The 17,084-nt window shown below is 34.6% G+C and overlaps 1 protein-coding gene across 1 annotated transcript in view; it reads left to right on the top strand.

Moving 5' to 3' along the window:
- LOC111089038 (solute carrier family 12 member 2-like) overlaps positions 1-12,868 on the top strand; it is a 56,720-nt gene extending 43,852 nt beyond the window's left edge. The window contains exons 2-3 of the mRNA XM_022400705.1: positions 9,033-9,116; positions 12,111-12,868. Coding sequence (XP_022256413.1) covers positions 9,033-9,116; positions 12,111-12,206 — 180 coding nt within the window. The 3' untranslated portion in view covers positions 12,207-12,868. The remainder of the gene's footprint in view (positions 1-9,032; positions 9,117-12,110) is intronic.
- Positions 12,869-17,084: the final 4,216 nt, after the last annotated feature.

Below are 17,084 nucleotides of genomic sequence, written 5' to 3'. Positions count from 1 at the left end.
AAAAAAAAATCATTACCAAACATCGAATATAAATACTGGAGAATTGTTCCCAATAAAGTAGCCACTACATACACAGGCTTTCTTGGAACATCAGAGATACATCCAGTACTGTAACAGTAGGTCTGAAACTGAAGCCAGGGAAAGTAATTACTTACTGTAAGGTTATGGTGATTGATTATCAATCATTGTCATTGTTAATAGCTTATATGATACCCTAAGTCTCAGTTATTAGTAATTTTCTTAAAGAAATAAATACTAATTAATTGATATCCTCCATTTTGCTGATAACCTGTTATTATCTTCAGGAAAGTCCTGACAAGGACTATACCTGTATTTATAGAGATCAGAATTTAATACTAGGTTTTGTTGATAGAAAGTTTCTCCCATTATTACTGGAAACAAATAACTGTTTGGGTGTTTTGAACAGAGGTATCCAAGTTTATTGATTTTTCTGTTAGATTGACTGAGAGTGTTGTAGTTAGGTGGTTGTAGAAGGTTTCTTTTATGTTTTGGGCTCATATCCTGTTGCTTTGATATCATTTCATTTTATCCTGTGGTCTTCTCTAGTATGATAGGCTACTACATACAAGATTCAATAATTCATGAACTACTTGGAAAGACAAGATTGAATAATTCATGAACTACTTGGAAAGACAAGATTCAATAATTCATGAACTACTTGGAAAGACAAGATTCTTCAATACAATTCACAATGGAAATTGGAAAAGATGAAAAAAAACATTTTTTGACTTGTTTACCAAAACACATAACCTCTATATCACAGAATTTTACAGGAAATCCATAGATATGATTAAATTCCTTAACTATAAATTAAACCACACCAACATTGTAAAAACAGATATTGTAGACTACTTATTTCCAGAAGTAGCAAGAGTTGAAATACTAAAGATTCTAAGAAGAAGGAAGAAAAACAAATCACTACAATTCTTCTTAACAATGGGTATCCAGAGCACTTAATAAAGAAGATAAACATCAAAATAAAGAGGAAGAAAATTGCTGATATACAGCCATATTCGCTATGTTAGAAGTTTCTCTGAAAACTTAGTTTTACCTCATAAAATCAGAACAGTATTCAGAAGCCTTAATACCATATGATCCCAGTTAGAACAAATCAAACCTCCTTAAAACCCAGTAGAGAGGAAAAACACCATTTACAGCATCCCCTATGAATGTAGAGTCCAAATAAATGTTAGGAGTATATAATATACATGCAAGACTCAGTAATACCAACCTACCTGCAACAGTCCATCATACCAGAAAAGAAGACCGTACAATAAAATGGAACACTATTAAAACAATGATGTGAACCACAGACAAGAAAAAAGAAATGATACATGAAGTCTTCTACATCCACTTAATTGTAACACACTTAGTCAACCTAGCACAGAACCCCAAAACCCAGATACCATTCTTGAAAACATTCAAATAATTAGCTGATTCAATCTCTAAGGACAAAGACTCCAGTTTAGTAGATATGGCAACCGACTTTCTATATTTTCTGTCAAGGAGACCTAGGACTTTTCTGAAGATGGTAGCAGATTAGTTGCCAAAAACATTAAAACTAATTAGTAAATAATGTCTAACTATAAAAAGTTACTAATTAATAATTACTTAGGTGGTCATATAGACTACTAACCATAGCAAAAACTAAAATCAGAGAAATGTTCTCTTATCAAGAGTTTCTCAGACATATAAGTAAGGAGGGATAGATTATCTGGAGATCCTGCTAAGATAAAATCCGTGGTAGACTGGCCTGAACCTATGACCAAAAAGGAACTCTGAAGTTTTCTTGACTCTGCATCATATTATAGCTACTCTGTATCCAGTTTTTCAACAATAGCAGCACTACGTTTGGCATTAATTAAGCCTGAATCCCATTTAGAGATGAAGAATTTCCAGTCATAAAACTTGCCTTTGTTGATTCTATTGTGATGCTACCATTATCAATGAAGAGGGTCCATCCAGTTTTTCAACAATAGCAGCTCTACTTTGGCATTAACTAAGCCTGAATCCCATTTAGAGATGAAGAATTTCCAGTCATAAAACTTGCCTTTGTTAATTCTATTGTGATGCTACCTTTATCAACGAAGAGGTTATATCTATCCTAGATACAGTGACAGTGGAATTGGAATACCCCTGTCATAAATACAGGACAGGATAGTGTGTTATAGCATAAGCAAGTTGAATGCTAACATCTGCCAAACTATGATGAAGAAAGAACTGCTTACAGTTCTGATATTTTTCAAGCACTTTTACCACTACTGGTATTTTCACAAGAATATGTACAGTGGTTGCTAACCATGTTGATTAATGTGCATGAGTTTGCATGTCCACAGATGGAGAGAGAGGCCAAGAGACAGATGAGAATGTACAATAGAATAGTGAAAAGCATCACTTTGAACTAGAAGACTGGGTGAATCTCTGATGTATTCCAGCAATGTGTAAGTTACTGAAAGTTGACTGGACCAGTCATTTTCTTATCTTGTATGAAATTTAGCATTTATGTGGTGCACAAAACTGTACTGATCATGGTTGTAGGCTTAAACTATAAGTAACTGATAAGTTTCTGCAACACTGGCTTGACCAACAATCAGAGTGTAAGCAAGCTGAATCTGCAGGCAATGAGGAGGTCACTACTGAGTACTAGTTCTGATCTGGGAAAACAACACTGAACATACCTTCCCTGGATATTCTCAGAAAGAAGGTTTGCCATCTTGATATGTGTTGAACTTGGCTGCAATGGCATTTCTAGTCTCTCAGTTGCTGTGGCTGTGAGTGAGAGGAAATTCTCAACAAAAGGTAGCATTGCGTGATCTGCAACATGTGCACAATGAGCTTAACAGCCAAAATAACATTTTACTCTTACTTTCTGAGTTATCTAGGGAAGGGGAGCAAAATTTTCGTAGTATATATTTAAAATTTGCAGGGTTTCAGTAGTTAGAACAACTGATGTTAGTAGATGCAATATTTAGGACATCAGCAATATGACTGGAAATGATTGCTAGCTTTCTGAATCATTAAGTGGAATTTCATGATAAGATGTTTTGTGTTATCCACCTTATTCTGGTTTATGAGAAAATTGAAGTGTGTTCTGATAATATATAGATATAGATGACATTCCATGGAGAACTTTCTTTTCTGACATTACATGAGAAACATCAGTAAATGTATTCAGAGTAAAGTAAATCTGCATAATGATGTCCAGTTGTGCACATGTAGTGAAGATTGAATTGACAGAAGATGAAACATGCGGTGAGAAAATATGCTTCCCTTTGGAGGGATATCAAGAGTAAAGATGCCAAAGGAGTGAGATGTGGGCTCATCTCATACGGGACTATGGACTGAAAAAAGCCTAAAACAGTTTGTACAGCTGATGTGTGGGAATACAGCTTCAAAACCAACCAAAAGCCCATTCAAGACTTTCTGTTCACCAAATAAGGTCAAATTAACAGAACATCTCAGAACTATGGTCACAGTTAAAATGATGATTGCTAAAATTCCAGGAGTTACTAGTGAAGCCCTAAGACTATGAACTTGAAAGTGGTAATTCGGTGGAGAAGACATAGTTAAGCACTAGCAAGAAGCAGGAATGCCACCTAAGATTACACACTTCATAAGGAGGATTAATACTGGGAGCAGGAATGAGAGAACCCCATGTTTACCAACAACTTCAGAGATTGAGAGACCAGCTTGCTGATACCAGATTCAAGTTGGCTAAGACTATAGAGATAATCCACAAGCTGTTGTTGGAAGAGTGCCAATCAACAGCAGCACTGGATGACCTTCTACCACTATGAACTAGACCCACTTGAACTCATGAATGTAAATATGTGTGTACATATACATATGTATGTATATTTATTTTTATGGATTTATTTTCTTTTTCTATGTAAGGGTATGAGTGTTTTCTAAACTTCTCAGTATGTCTTTTGTACGTATTCTAGAATTTTATAATTTTAAATGTCACTCAGTTTGTTCTTTTGAAGCATTGTGTATTACATCTGCTGTAACTAAACTGTATAGAAAAGATTTTGACATTTCTAATGTATAGGTTATATATATTAAAACCCCCCATTGGCACAGCGGTATGTCTGTGGACTTAGAATGCTAAAAACCAAGTTTGAATACCGTGGTGGGTAGAGCACAAATAACCCATTGTGTAGCTCTGTGCTTAATTACATACAAAAAAATACACATAAATGTATAATAAAGCAAATTTTTATATACATATTATTCAGTGATTTGAAGTGTCTTTCTGTTTTGTTTTGTTTGAGCTTTTTTATATATGTGCATACTGATTTATTTGTCCCATAGTGGATCAGTGGTAAGTTTATGTGCTTATAACATTAAATCCAGTGTCCAATTCCTCATGGTGGACAGATCATATATTGTGTAACTTTGCACTAAAACAAATAACCTAATTTATTTTAAAAAATGGGCTCAATTTTTATAGCATTATAAAAGGTGATTTTTCTTGCTGTTACTGTGTGATCTTGTTTAAAATATGTTCTGTGTTACATGATTTCATACATATTTTTTTATCACATGAATATGATGTATTTCTTTATATTTTTGCTTCTTTTACTTCAATTTCATTTTGTATAGTATTACATATTATCAATAACTCATTATCTTTGCTATTTTTATCTTGAGTTTGATTTTAGTGGTTATTTTTAGTTTTTATTTTATTTTTAAGTGCATAATCAGCAGATTATTGTTTTGTTATTTTTTCACTTTTATGTGTTAACATCAAGTACATGTCTATCTCTCCCATTTTTGTATTTTCATGTTTTATTATTATGATGATGATTTGTGTTTTTTGGTATTGGTATAAAAAGGAGAAAGAATGATAATTTTAATACATACTTTAAATAACTGCTAGACATGAAAGAGAAACTTACCAATGTTTTTTTGGCAAACGGGTCAGTAATTTTCAGGATATGACTAAATGTTTTGTAAAATGCAAAGAAAGTTTGACAGGCCCTTGACAACCTTGTTATTTTTGACATTTGAAGGACTTTATTTTCTGAATTATATGCATATATATTTGTGTGTGTGTGTGTGTTCATGTTGTAAATAAAGGTTTAATAACCTTGCATATATTTCATATTTGTTAAGTTGAAAGGGTCAGTTTGATTTTAATTGTATATTTTTAATGTAAAGAGTTTTTATTTTGTGCATAAAGGAGTTTCTGCTTATTTGTTTAGAACTTTAGATATTATTTTGTATGTTTGTTTGTTATGGATTTCGTGCAAAGCTGCATGAGGGCTATCTGCGCTAGCCGTCCCTAATTTACCAGTGTAAGACTAGAGGGAAGGCAGCTAGTCATCACCACCCACCGCCAACTCTTTTACCAACGAATAGTGGGATTGACCATCACATTATAACGCCCCCACGGCTGAGAGGGCGAGCATGTTTGGTGGGACGGGGATTCGAACCCGTGACCCGCAGATTGCGAGTCGAGCGCCCTAACCACCTGGCCATGCAGGGCAGTATTTTGTATTAGATGAGGAAATTTGTAGTATTCTGAGCCTCACCTATATGTACTTCATCTAGTGTATTACCATCTTATTCCTACTGTTCTATTGCTCTGTGTACAGCCTAACTGATGGTTACCAGTATCACGGATCATGCTGTAAATTTTAAATTGGTGTTAAAGTTGGTTTGAAGGCAAGCCAAGATAAGAGAGAAAAGATTGCATTATGTGAGTACTACATACCTTACTCTTCTAATTTAATTTCATATCAACATTTTTCTAAGTTTTAATGGGGAACATTCTAAATCTAGTTGAATTCTTTTGTTAAATTCGGTACTATGTGTTACTTTCTGTTATAAGGTCTGATCATAGAAACTATCTATTGTTTCATACGATAGTTGTATTTTATCCCATTTTATCTGAGATAAGGTCTGTGAGGACGGTCCATATTTTTGAGAGGAGAGGAGGAATGTGGTGGTTTGAGTTATTAAATAGAGTCTTACTAGAAAGTATTGGTAAGTTAGTCTTTTAGCTCAGTAGAATACTCGCCTGGTGTGCAAGAGGTCTCCAGTTTGAATCTGTGCTAACGGGAAAAAATTAACACAGTTTCTGGTGGTTATACCCTCTAATCTGCTGATCGTGTGAGATTCATTTTGCTACTAGAAACCACTATGTCCTTTCAAGATAGTAGGTCTACGAATATAGTTGTTGCGAAGATCAAGTGACTGTATGCCATGTTTATCCTAGATATTGTCATAATTTTACTGATCCACAATATCACACATCCAGACATCCTAGTACAGTACTCAATAATATCTTCGTGGTAGTAGTAGCTATATGTATAACATGTTAGGTGTCACTCTGTTAGGCCTTTTTGTAAAGTTGCTTTATGTGCGCAGTTGCTTGAGGTAGACGCGATATTAAAATGTTTAGTATTCTGAGTAAAACGATTAAAAAGGCTTTTTGTTTTATTAGTTTGTTTGAAGTTAAGCACAAAGCTACACATGGGCTATCTGTGCTCTGCCCACCACAAGTATCAAAACACGGTTTCTAATGTTGTAAGTCCGTAGACATACCGCTGTATTAAAAAGGCAAGCATTAATTATAATAAAGCATGGAATTATTCTTTCACTCCTTTGGATAGATTGGTCGTGATATATCAGTCCATTTTTTCCCCTGATGACTTTCAAATTAAAAAGAACAGGGATAGAATTTGGATGGTTGATAGAATTAATTATATACACAATGAGTGCTAAGTATAAGATTTAGTGGCATAACCGGTTAGCCGTCTTTAACAGTGAAAATGACCATAAAGTTTATAAATTATTTTTATAGTCTGTGCTGTTATGCCAAGAATAACTCGTGTATGTTACCTATCAAATACAGTTTTTTATCGTTTTGTTTGGAAAACATAGCATGTATTTGTTGTAGTACTGAGCACAGAATGACGTAGCGATGTTGTAATGGCATGTGATTCGTCAGTGCCTCATACAAACTTGTATGTTTGGGTAAAGTACAGCTCCAACAAAATACGGGAATTCATTCACGCAGATAAACAGACAAATAACATCGGAAGAAATGAAATGTAGATAACAGAAATATATGTAAGCAGAACATTGGCACGTTACACTACTCGTGGAGTTATTCAAGAAGAAACAAAGGTCAAAAAGAAGAAGAAAAAAAAAGAATGATGAATAATATACGAAGGCAGTACTATTGACAGTGTGATGACACACGCGGCGTATCACAGTAGCTGTTCATAAAGGCTACACTGTACTATACTGCATGTAGCCCACCCGAATTAACGTGTCAGAACTTTGAATAAACAGGACTTGACAAAGTGCGGTATGATAGAGGTCAATTAAGGTGATTAAGTCATTTGTGTGGTCGAACAGCATAGAAGCTACAAAAATAACGGCACTGGCGTTCGTAAATACACAAAGATTGATAGAACGTCACTCGATCACAATTCACACAACACCCTTAACACATGAGATTAGATTAAACATTACTGAAAATGAAGTTAGATCACTATGAACATTGATATACAGGATATTTCATCTGTTGTATCCTTTTCAGAATAATTTGAAAACCAGACAGTGACTTTGTAGTGCACCCTCATTCATAAAACTGCCATTTTTTACTTTGGCAAAATATAAACTACTGTATACTGAATACATATTTGAGCACAATAATAAAGATGATAAGGTGTACTTTCTTCTTGAATGCTAATCCAATCCTGCACATTTGGCTGTTAGTGTTATGTCAGGCTATTTCAGATCAATTTGCTTAATATTATCAGTTTCATCACTGTGATAAACTTGCAACAAAGTCTTGAATTATAGAAAGCAGAATGATTAACACATTAGGCTAATTTATTATTACTAATAAGATCCAAAATGATGGACTTGTTATTAATCTAGCCAGTCAAAATATAACGTTATAATCATTTCAGTAATAGTATAATAAGCTTTTAACAATTAAACTATATTTGGAAGGTTCAAAGTATGCTGGTTCTGTTCTTCACGATATTATGACTATGACCGATATATTTGATAACCCTAGTAAATGATTATCTGTTTGAAGTAGGTTCATGACTTGGATGTTGTTCAGTGTTTTATAGGGCCTTCTAATCTATAGAAAAGTTTGTGTGAATGAATGATTTCCAGTGGAGTTGTTGTAACATTAGTATGTTCTAAGCTATAAACTGGTAAGTTTGTGAAACATTAAGGGATTTTTACATACATTTACACATTTAATATCAAATATACTGTCAAATGGAAAATTTTAGATTTAGGATGAACCAAGATATGTCTCATGGGTGAACTCCAAGCTCTGGTCTGTTGAAACATATTAACAAATATAAAAAATATAGTTCATTGAAGGAACCTTTCTTTTTATGGTTCCCATTCTGTTCATATGAAGCATTAAAGGATAGATTGTTCTCATAACTATTTGATCAAGGTATTTAATTGTACTTTAAATGGAGAATGTTATTGATGTTTTTAATCACTTTGTTCAGTGGAATTTCTCATTATTGTATAATTATAGAAATAATTTAGCTCTCTAGTAACATAGTGGTAAGTCTGTGGACTTATAGTCCTAAAAACTGGTTTTTGACACCTGTGCTGAGCACAGCACAGACAGCTGATTGTGTAGTTTTGTATTTAACTATAAACAAACAAAATGGATAACATATTGTATAATTATATGGACTATGACTTTTTTTTATAACTTTGTTTAGCTAAGGTTGGTTTATGTATTTTCAGGTTGGTGGAAGGATACTTTTAGGCTGTGAAAGTTGCCTGAAAAACAGAATTTTCCAGAACATAGAAATGAGAAATTCATTCTGGAATTAATCTGTCAAAAAGTTTCTGTGTTACATGTTTCATTAGAAATTGTAGTTATGTTTGGATACGTATATGTTTGTGTGTTTATGTATTTATGTGTTTATATATATGTATTGTACACACACAGTTGAAGCTATGGAATAAACATTATATATATATATATATATATATTATTTTTTTTACAGAATCTTTATAAGCATAGTAAACTTGGTGTTGATGATGTTGTGCCCAGTGAAGCTATAAAGTTAGGATGGATCAAGGGAGTGCTGGTAAGTCAATTTATATAAATTTTGTGCAAAAATATTTTTATCTTAGAAGTTTTTGTGGAAAAGATATTGTTAAATAACGTTGGAAAACATTTTTTTCAGACTTTCAAAAGTTTTCCCACCACTGATAAAACTAATAGGCCTATAATTATCAAGACAATTTTATTGCCTCTTGTGAAAAGAGGAGTAACATTAGCAAACGTCTAATCTTTTGGCATTTGCTTACTATTGAGGGACTCAGAAAAAATAATAGAAGGTGAATCACATACCCAATCCTTAACCTTCTTCAAAACCCTTGGGTAAATATTATTTGGCCCAGGAGATTTATCATTCTTTAAACTTCCTAATGTTTTCTTAATAAGCTCAAAATTAATGAGATCATCTTGTTGAATCTTGTTTCCTCCAAGCAGCTGTTCAGGATGAACAGATTGCTTAAATCTTCATTTGTAAAATTTTTCTTAAAGTAAAATTTATTAACCCAGCCATCCCAGAATCATTAGATATTAGTCTTCCTGTATCATTTCTCAAAGGCACTACTCCCATCCTAACATTTTGTTTACCTTTAATGTATTTAAAGAAATCCTTACTATTAATTTTTACATTTTCAGTCAACCATTTTTCATGTTCTTTTTGATTTCCTAATTTCCCATTTGACCAACTCTCTTGATTTTCAATAATTCTCCAAGTCTCCTATAATTTCAATCAATTTAAACTTCTTATATTTACAATGCTTTTCTTTAATTTTATCATTTATACCTTTTATGAGCCAACCTGGTTTTTTACTTGCAGTCATCCATTTTTTCTATAAGGAGCTTGCCTATCCTGAATATTTGAGAATTTATTTATAAACTTTTCCACACTTGATCAGTATCTCCAATTGATTCAATTGTCCAATACACAGCAGATAATTCTTGTGTTATCCCTTCAAAGTTTACCTTTTTGAAATATTGAACCAAAATCTCAGCAAAACATCAAATCTAATTGAGCAATGTAATGATCACTTTGCACTCAGATGTTCCCAAGTCTCTACGCTATTAACCATTTATTTATTAGAAGTTAACAAAATAGCATTGTTCCTAGTAGGTTCCCTAACCAACTGTTGAAGAAAACCATCTTGAGCAGTTTCAAAAATCCTGTCTCCCTTATGATTTGACTGTAACATTTCCTAATCTATATGCCTGAAATTCAAATAGACCATAATTATAACCTCACTAACAGTTGAATTCTTTATCTCATTGTAGTTTCTCATTAATTTCATCTGGTGGTCTGTAACAAATTTCAAATAATAGCCTTCTCCCCTTATAACCACTCACAAAAACCCAAAGAGATTCAACCTCATTGGTATTAGCCTTGATATCCTCAACTTAAACAGGCTGTAACTCACATTTTATGCAAAGCCACTCATCCTCCCTCTACTTTATATCTATTAAAGAAACTATAAATCTTGTATTTCAAAGAAATTCCAGTCATCAAAACTGTTAACATTTTGCCAAATGTCAGTTATTTCAATGACATCAGAATACTATGGTCTGATCATAATTTTATTTTTTATACTCTTTGTATTACAGTAATAACAGTTTATCCTATCATTAAAACTACTTTTGTACTATACTTTTCTATACATCCTATTTTTTCTTAATTATTCTGGTCCTCACCACTGCCTAGTCCTAGTTTAAAGCTGCCCTTATAGTTGAGTTAATAATTTTTACAAACAAACCTGCCCCTACTTTATTTAGGTGTAAACCATCCATTTCAAAAACTTTCCTTTTCCCATTGAACTGATCACACAAATTCAAACATCCAACCTGCTCAGCCTCATATATTGACCTAAACCTTTCATTCAGTGACCGACTTATAAGCTCATCCTCACAATTACATCTTGGCAGTATCTGTGTCTTAATTAAGTTTTTCTTTGAATGCCTTTGTCAATGCCTTGTATGTAACAATTAACTCCTCTGATATACCCTTTACTATATCACTTGTTCTGCCAGCTATATCCTCCATCTTTGCCCCAGGATAGCATAACCTAATTCTTTTCTCCATATTTACCCCACAGACTATCCTATACACATGTCATACTAAGGAATCACCTATAGCTATAACCTCCTTATATTTTTCATTCCTATCCCTATCTATCCCTTTTATCATTCCCTCCCCTAGTTCCTCATCTGCACAAGCTAAAAGCTGAAACCTGTTACTTAATAGAACCTACTGAATATAATTAACCTCATTACTAGTATTTTTTTCAACTTCCTGAAAGTCATTGTTAGCCACTATATTTTTTGTGTGCAAAAGTTTAAACTACTCTCTCTAAATCCAACTGTCATTTTCCAAAGTTTATCTTTTTCTTTATCCATTGTCTCTACCTTACTTACTTTATATGAAGAATAGTTTTCTACAACTTTGCTTACTTGGTGAATTGATGTGTATTGATGTGCTTAATTCTTTCAAGTTAAGATTTAGTAAATAAACTTACTAGTAAGAGATGTATGATCTTTTTATTGTTTAAAAATGAATATAGATATCTTTTAAACTTTAAGTTTAAAAGGCTGCATGTTAAAAGAATATTTCACCTATTTTATGGTACTTTTAATGAATAATTTTGATGTGAGTTATTATTTTAATCATCTTAACAGATACACACCAGTCTTAAAGAAAATATACCATAAAATATAATAATTATAATTTCAGAATGTATTTTGCTTAGTCTTTTTGTTCTTTTATACATCTAAGGGTCAAATTGAAAGAAATACATAATACTCTTTTTCAGTAACAAATGAAACTAAGATACTAATAAACTAGTGGTAAAACCTGTAATAGTTTTCTGTAAAAACAAAAAATGAAAGAGAGCTGATTTTTCTTTTCATCTTGTTTTCATAATTGATCCCTGAGAAACCATGTTGTTAAACAAAATATAGACTTTATTTAACTGGCAAACTTAATAACATTAGTTTATCAAAGTAGGGCTAAACTTTCAGTGTTTATAATTTTGTATAGGTAAGATGTTTACTGAACATCTGGGGAGTAATGCTTTTTATACGACTTTCTTGGGTAGTTGGCCAAGCTGGTATTGGTAAGTTATCTCTCTTTTGAATTTAGCAACTGAATTTTTACTTGTATTTGTCTTTTCTGTTATGCTGGGTTGTCTTCTTTTTGAAAAGCCATCATTGATGAAATGAAGATATCTTGTTTTTTTTATTTTCAGCAAAAAATAGTTTTTGTCCTTTAAAATTATATTTTTTCATCAGTCACTGGATATAAATCATTGCACAGTGAATAATTATTTCATAACAGTTCCACATTGTACACAGTTTCATGGATAACATAAATTTGCTTACCATAACAATACAGGGCAAGCTGTTGGAGGTGAGAGAGCATACATTTACAGTATGTACTAACAGTGTACATGTTTTGAACAGTGGCTACCAATCAAATTTTAAACTTCCTGGAACTGCTATCATGGCTATTCTTGTACATAATCTACACTGTGCTGGCTAACTAATAATTTAGGAATTTAAGAGTAGGGTAGAAGCTCATAATGATGTTAGATGTACATGTACTTATTCTGTTTATAACAAAATTATTTGTCAGTCATATGGTATTTACATTATAACTTCACTCAGTTAGCACAGGTAATATAATGTAAAATCAGCCTTTCTGAATGAATACAAGTTTGTTTGTTTTTTGAAAAAATAACTATTTGAAGGTAGTTATGACTTATTTTAATACCATTTAAGCTGAATGTTTTAACAATAATTAGGTTTTTGCGTAACTTTGAAAGGATTTGAAAAATTAATTCAATATTTGGTTAACTCTGTTTTTAGTTTGATTTATTTAAAAGAATAACACATTCTAATTAGTACAGTTGTGAATTTATAGCTTATTACATTAATTATTATTTAGGCAGACTTATAATTTTTTCAAAATGCTAGCTAATAGAAGCAAACTATCTTAAAATGTACAGTGTAAAAGAAACTACAAAAAATAAAGATGACACTAGTTAACTTGTTTTTCTGTTTTTACATGTCAAAAATGGTAGTGAACACAAAATTATATGTGTTTATTCATTACAGTGGTTATGGTGCAAGGCAAAGAAAGAAAGCATTTGTCTCCGGTGAAAAATGTGACAGTCAGTTACTAATAATAATTCATCTCTAAATAAAACAAGATCATTTTTGGAAGGGGGTTACAATAATGTTAAAAAAAAGAAATCCAGTGAACAAAATCATACCTTTTTTAAACCATAATAATAATATTCATATTTTTCAAAGGCATTTCCAAAACATACTTACCTCTTCTCACACTACAGATATTTCTCGACTGCTAGGGTTTCTTTTCCCTTGCCCATCTAAGCATTGGTCTGTTTCTTTCTCGCTTGCTCCAGTTTTTACTTCCCACTTAATTGCTCTTGATGATATTTGTCTCATGACACTCTCCACCTATGTCAGTGTGCCCTCTATCTTGGTACTATATATAAGCACCTCTTTCAAACAATATTGTCACTTTTTCTCAACAAAGCGTTCACTAATGGGTTTCTCTGTAGTATGACCATTGGCGATACCTTGAGCTGGGTTTTATTCCCATCTGGTTGTTGTGCACAAGAAGACAGGAGATTGGTATCTAGTCATTGATCTTTCTCATCTACATAAATACCTAGATCCTCCAAAGTTCATGATGGAGTTATTCGTCACTCTGCAGTGGTATTTTTCATCAGGACTGTGGATGCCCAAGTTCAGTGTTGCTGACACCTATCTTCATGTTCCCATAGTGAAGTTGTCCCTACACTATCTGCATTTTGTGCACACATGGGTCAGGTGCAGCAGTTCAGGGCTTTGCCTTTTGGATTAGCATCAGTTCCTTATGTGTTTTGCCAAATCATATTAGTCTTTTCTCCTCACTTCCATTTACTGGGCCTGTGCACACACAATTCCATGGACGACTGGCTACTACTGGCACCATCTCGTCAGTTGGCGGAACATCACACCAGGATACTGCTTTCCAAAGCAACCAAGGCAGGATTTCTTATCAAAGCTGTGAGATCTCTTTTCACTCCAACACAATATATAATCCATCTGGGTGTCTTTTTCAACACGTATCTCAGTCGGGCTCAGCTAACTCCCATCTGGCTCCACACTATGGAACAGGCAGTCCGACTCTTACTCACGTTTCCTTCTCCCACTACACAGATGGTTCTTTCTCTTTTGGGGATGTGGGCATCACTTAAATTCCTTTGGGAGGAGTGCACATGAGATCTCTTCAGTTCTTTCTACATGACCAATGGATCATGAACAGTGATCCACTAGTTTCCTCAGTCTCCTTATTCAGGATCAACATCTTTGATCTTGAGTGGTGGCTAGATCGGAAAATACTATGATTGGTGTTCCTCTGCTGCCACATCACCCAGAGATTCATCTTTTCATGGTTACCTTGCTTCAGGGATAGGATGCATATATCAACGGACAAGAATTCCACACCCTCTTGATGGATGATGAGGTTTCCCTCCACATCAATGTTTTAGAACTTCTTGCTGTTCAATGGGTGATATCTCAAGTTCAGGAATTATTGAGGGGCAAAGTTGTCATGCTTCACTCTACAACAATTCTATGGTGATGTCTTACATTTCCTTTAAAGGGGGATACTTGGTCCAGGTCTCTTTGTTTTCGAACCTTGGATCTTCTATATTGACCCCCACTCCCGTCATATCATCCTACTAGCTTGCCATATTCTAGAGGTAACAAATTTGGTGGTGGATTACTTTTCTTGATCGAACCAGATTCTCTCAACAGAATGGATGCTTTATCGAGGGTTTTTCTGTTGGATTTGCTCTTGATTCATGACATCAATGATCGATGCATTTGCCACTTATTGGACCATTCAACTACTGGCATTGTGGTCTCCAGTACCTCACTCTCAGGCATTGGAAAGAGATGCATTCAGTCAGGACTGGACTGGATTGCACCTATATGCCTTCTCACCAATTTGTCTGTTGCCCAGAGTTTTAGCAATGATTTGTTCAACCCTTTGTCACATTCTATTTGTAGTACCAGATTGGCTGGCTCAAACATGGTTTCTGTTTCTCCGGTACCTTCAGGAGTGCCCATCTCTTCCACTCCCTCTTTGGTTGTCTCTGTTGAGGCAGCCATGATCTTACACCCATCCATCCTGGAGCTCAAGCTTCATGCATGGTGGTTATGCAGTTCTTTGCACAGCATCAGAGTTTAATTTCTCTGGTTGCTATTTACCTATCTCAGTCTTTGCATCATCCCATGATGGACATTTATTTACATAAATGGCACATGTATTGACACTGATGTATTGTGAGGAGGTTGAACCTACTCTGTCCATACGTGCCAACCATAGCTCAGTTTTGACCTGGCTCTTCGACAAGGGTTTTGCATCTTCCACAATCACCATATCGACTACCTTTAGATACTTGAAGAGATGGACATTCTTTGAATCCCCAGTGCTCTCTGGCATCCTCAAGTCATTTCAAGTCCTTTTTCCCAAACGACCATTTCAGTTACTCACCTGGGATATAAAGGCGGTGTTAAATGCTCTCTCTTGACATCCATTTGAACCCTTAGCCTCATGTACCATCTATCACCTTTCTCTTAAAGTTTATTTTTTTGCTGCTGACATGCAGCCATTGCTAGTCCAAGTTGTGTGCACTGCATGGACACAGGACACTTTATCATTCTACATACATTCTTCTATACACAGACAGGTCCTTCTTACATAAGACACTGGCTGCCAGGGAAAGGAATGAATCATTTTCATCCATTCATCTGACTGCTATTTCTCACCTCTATGACAGATTAGATCCCAATAATTTGTTATGTCCATTGCAAGCCTTGATGTGTTAGGTTGCCTGCACTAAAGCTTTTAGAGGTGCTAGACAACAGTTATTTATTCATTGTGTCCCTTTAGTTTCCCAGGATGTATCTCTAGCTACCTTGAAGGGGTGGATATGAAAATTGATCTATATTGCTTATTCTGGACTTTCTTTGGAGGCAAGGAGACTTTTGCAAGTCATGTCTCATCAGATTCATTGCATTCTATGCCCTTAGCAGCCTGGTTGAATTGCCTCAATACTTTTATCTCACATTTGCAGGATCTGGCAGTATGTTTCTCTGAGGATTTTTGAGTGCCCCCTATAGCTATATTAACCACATCTGCTAGATTATAAAGAGGGATGAGTATTTTCATTCTTAATCTCATATCTTCTTTCCGCTCCAGGGTCCCTTCCCTCTTTTTAACAGGATTACACTCTGTGGCGACTGTTACCCAGTCAGGTGTGCTTTTATCAAGCCAAATGTTCATTGGCAACCACAAACACAATATACTTTATCTAGGTTGCAATAGGCTCTGTAGAAATGAGGTGTTTCATAAGACCACCTAGAGGCAGACCAGGGGGTATTACTGTACTATGCTGGACTGCCACTCATGGACTATCATGAGTAAAGCATAAGTGGAGCTAGTGAGTGCTTACCACTCCCTGTTTCCGGTCACTGGGGTGGTGGACATAGGTTATTCCTCCAGAGTGTTCGAGTGACTTTTCTGCACTTTTGGAGAAGAGGAGGAAGTTGGGGGCCCTCCTACCTGGGACCCTGGATGTTTTTTCCCAGATGTTGGTAGGAGTAGCACCAGTCTACTTGAGAGTCAACTCATAATACTGGTTCAGATTTGATGCTCAATTATCCAGTTGTGTTGAGCGTGGCCCTTCTTTTCGATCAATATTGGTTCAGTACATCGTTCATGGAAGAGGGTCCATTGTCTCTTTGTAATTCCAAATGCAGAGTGATCCCACACTGGGTCCTTGGTTGAGCACAGTTTGTTCCACATCTTCCCCATCATTCTAGGAGCAACCTACATGGTTGGGGAGTGATTATGAGTGTTCATAATTCCAGACTGGATGGGTTCTGTTTCCTCAGGTTGAGTATGGCATACAGGATCCCATCATTCCAAGGTTAG

This window comes from Limulus polyphemus, unplaced genomic scaffold (assembly GCF_000517525.1).
Source record: "Limulus polyphemus unplaced genomic scaffold, Limulus_polyphemus-2.1.2 Scaffold111, whole genome shotgun sequence".
NCBI lineage: Eukaryota > Metazoa > Arthropoda > Merostomata > Xiphosura > Limulidae > Limulus > Limulus polyphemus.
Note: the sequence above shows the minus strand (reverse complement) of the source record. Positions and strands in the feature narration are given on the sequence as shown.